Genomic DNA, 3,113 nt, shown 5'->3' on the forward strand with positions numbered 1-3,113 from the left:
TTCCCCACCCTTGCTCCGATAGTTGTTTGTAGGGGTCGTCCCCACCCCAGGGCAGAGAAGGGGCGGGGATAACTCCCCCCCCCCCCCCCTGCCTACACACACTCGCCGCCCACCCACCCAGCCGAGCCGCCGCAGGTCACGTCCTTTCTGAACACTTCCGAGACACTCCCGAGACACTTCCTCCACCCTACTCGGACCCGCAGGTCACGTCCTTTCTGGACGACCTCTACGGCAGCGCAAACTTTGAGAGCGCGCAGGAGCGGCTGGCGGCGTGCGCGGCGACGCTCGACTCCGACTTCTTCCTCTGCAACGCCGAGGGCGACTTTGTCAAGTACGCGCGCCTCCACCTCTTCGAGGGCTACTGCCGCATCCACGAGCGGATCGACCTCGGCTCCCTCGCGCAGAAGCTTGGCACACGCCGCCCTAGATCCGCACACACGCCCTCTCGTACTCCAGCCAGCGCTCGAGAGGACACGCACTCCGCCGTACTCACTGCCTCTCGCAGCCCCTCGTACTCACGCGGTGCCCTGGAGACTGCCCACAGTGCCCTCTTCCCGCCCTCATGTCTGCGCACCCACCGCGCAGGCATGGAGCGGATCGCCGCCGAAAAGTGGATCGTCAAGATGGTCTCGGACGCGCAGCTCAACGCAAAGATCGACTCAAAGTCTAGCCACGTCATCCTCGGCGCCCAGCCGCCCGACGTGTACCAGCAAGTCATCGAGAGGACAAAGGGCCTCTCCTTCCGCTCCTACGTCCTCGCACAGAACCTGCAGCAGCGCGAGCAGCAGGCAGCGCGCGCGGCCAAAGTCGAGCTGCAGGAGGCGGCGGCGGCCGCGGCGCAGTGAGGCAGCGAGCTCGGGTCGCGCCCGCGCGCGAGGCACACGGCCGGCAGAGATTCGGTTGTGGAAGAAGATGCCGGCGTTGTCGCGGTTGCCGCCGCCCCGCGGCCCGTGCTTGCAGCTTCGGCTTGGGCTTCCGCGCGCCTTTTGCCTGACACGCCCACACCGATCACCGTGGAGTCGTCGTGTCTTGCCCCGCATGTCGAGATGACAGATGTTAAAACAGACACGAGACAGTCAGAAATAAAACCCACTTGATGCTGTGTCTGCCTATCGCTCGCCGGTCGGACTCTAGATCGACTATCTCACTGTGCGTCCCCGTTCCCGCGTTCGCCGTTCTCGAGCGAGCGTTTCAGGCTCTCGAGCGGGGCACGGGGTTCGCCGCCGGTTCGGGGTGTGGCGTGTGCCAGGGGCGAAAACAAGCTCAAAAGTAGAACGCGAGGTCGTCGTCGTCCGCCTGCTTGTCGCCGCCGAGGTTGTCGCCGTCCTCCTCCGACGCAGCTTGCTCGTTGAGGCGCCTCGCTCCCTCGAGCCAGTCGTTGACTATGGAGGCAACCATCTCGGGACCGCTGCCGCCCGCGCCTTGGCCGCCGCCGCCGCCGCCGCCCTCGCCGCCCGCGCCAAAGGAATGGCCCGCGCCGTCGACGAGCCTCAACCCGTGCCTCCCTCCGGCCAAGTGTTGCCTGTGGTACATGCGCGCCCGCAGCACCGCCACGTGTTCGTCTGCCTGCAGGACATGTCCCGGACACGTCATGGGCGTGTCGTGGACACTGCCCGCAGCGCCGGCTGCTGCGCCTGCAGGAAGCGCATCACGATGTGTAGCTCCTCGGCACCCGCCTCGAGCGAGTCGCCGCCGAAGGCGCTGTAGCCGGCGTCTCCCGCGTCGTCCTCCCCTTCGCCGCTGCCTGCGGCGGCGGCGAGGCGGCGGACCGAAGCTGGCACGAACGCGAGCGAGAGGAAGTGCAGCCTCGCCTGCAGATCGTGTGCGAGGGCGCGCGAGCTCGCCGACGGGCCATGCAGCAGCACGAGCATCCCTGCCTTGCGGAAGGCCTCGTCGGCGAAGGTGTACGAACCGCACAGCCGGCCGACCGTCTCCATCTCGCCTCGAGGCCCGGACGGCAGCCTCATCTCCGAGACGGGCGCCTGTTCACAGCCGGAGGTGTGAAGAGGCGCCGTTCTCAGCCTCATCTCCGAGACGGGGGCGGCGCCTCGCTCTTGCGCGCGCGCCGTGGCGGCACGCGCCGCGCCGCGCCGCCCCGCATAGGCGCCCCACCCGCCCTCGGCTGCAGCAGCAGCGTCGCTCCGGCGGCGAGTCCGGCCGCCCGCAGCGTGGCTGCCTCGTCCTCGAGCTCGCGCGGCGGCAGCGAGGAGCGGTCCACGAGGGCGTACTTGCCGATGAGCTCGTCGACGTCGAGCTTGAGGACCGCCGCGAGCCAGCCGAGCACCTGTCCGCAGCCGGAGGTGTGACGAGGCGCCGTTCACAGCTTGAGGACCGCCGCGAGCCAGCCGAGCACCTGTCCGCAGCCGGAGGTGTGACGAGGCGCCGTTCACAGCTTGAGGACCGCCGCGAGCCAGCCGAGCACCTGTCCGCAGCCGGAGGTGTGACGAGGCGCCGTTCACAGCTTGAGGACCGCCGCGAGCCAAGCCGAGCACCGCCCAGACGGGCGGTCTCCCGCCCTGCCACGCCGCCTGCACGACGCCTCCCGCGGGCAGACGGACAGAGAAACGCTCCCGCCGGGCAGACGCGTCGCTGCTCGGGGGCAAGCTGTGCAGCGCCGACCAACCGCCAGCCGCATCGGCGCCGCCCTCGTCTGCCGCAACCTCGCTGCCGCCGCCGCCAAGCCCTCTAGCTGCACCGCCTCCCGGCGGCGGCACGGACGGAGCTGGCGCGGCCTTCTCGGGCGGTGCGGCCTCGGGCGGTGCAAACGGCCTGCGCGCCTGCCTGTGCGCGCGGTCTGCGCGAGCCTCGGCGAGCAGCAGCGCCTTCTCCGCCTCGCGCTGCCGCCGCTCGGTCGCGAGTGCGCGGGTGCGCTCGCTGCGGCCCGCCGCCGCCGCCGCCTCGTCCGCCTCTGGCGACGCGGTACTCTTCTTTGCCGCTGCACGCCTGCGGGGGGGACGGAACGGCGGTGGGGAGGCGAGAGGCGCGCCGCAAGCCTTGGGGGGGGGGGGGGGGGGCGAAGCCCCCCGGCCCGGCGTGGCCCGCTTTCCCCGCATGGGGTTTTGCCGCCGCCGCCGCCTTGGCCGCCGCCGCCTTGTTTCCAGGCGGCGGCGGCC

The 3,113-nt window shown here is 70.7% G+C and overlaps 2 protein-coding genes across 2 annotated transcripts in view; one reads left to right on the forward strand and one right to left on the reverse strand.

Annotated features, from left to right (window-relative positions):
- Window positions 1–845, forward strand: part of EMIHUDRAFT_97619 (hypothetical protein) — a gene marked incomplete at both ends in the record, with an annotated part of 2,127 nt that extends 1,282 nt beyond the window's left edge. Inside the window, 3 exons of the mRNA XM_005793784.1 lie at window positions 122–135; window positions 204–447; window positions 586–845. Coding sequence (XP_005793841.1) covers window positions 122–135; window positions 204–447; window positions 586–845 — 518 coding nt within the window. The remainder of the gene's footprint in view (window positions 1–121; window positions 136–203; window positions 448–585) is intronic.
- Window positions 846–1,042: 197 nt separating this feature from the next.
- The window catches only part of EMIHUDRAFT_448790 (hypothetical protein), a gene marked incomplete at its 5' end in the record, with an annotated part of 2,774 nt that continues 703 nt past the window's right edge, over window positions 1,043–3,113 (reverse strand). The window contains 5 exons of the mRNA XM_005793785.1: window positions 1,043–1,382; window positions 1,486–1,522; window positions 1,611–1,942; window positions 2,113–2,284; window positions 2,493–2,683. Of these exons, the coding sequence (XP_005793842.1) occupies window positions 1,264–1,382; window positions 1,486–1,522; window positions 1,611–1,942; window positions 2,113–2,284; window positions 2,493–2,683 (851 nt within the window). The 3' untranslated portion in view covers window positions 1,043–1,263. The remainder of the gene's footprint in view (window positions 1,383–1,485; window positions 1,523–1,610; window positions 1,943–2,112; window positions 2,285–2,492; window positions 2,684–3,113) is intronic.

Source organism: Emiliania huxleyi (genome assembly GCF_000372725.1).
Source record: "Emiliania huxleyi CCMP1516 unplaced genomic scaffold EMIHUscaffold_10, whole genome shotgun sequence".
Lineage (NCBI taxonomy): Eukaryota > Haptophyta > Isochrysidales > Noelaerhabdaceae > Emiliania > Emiliania huxleyi.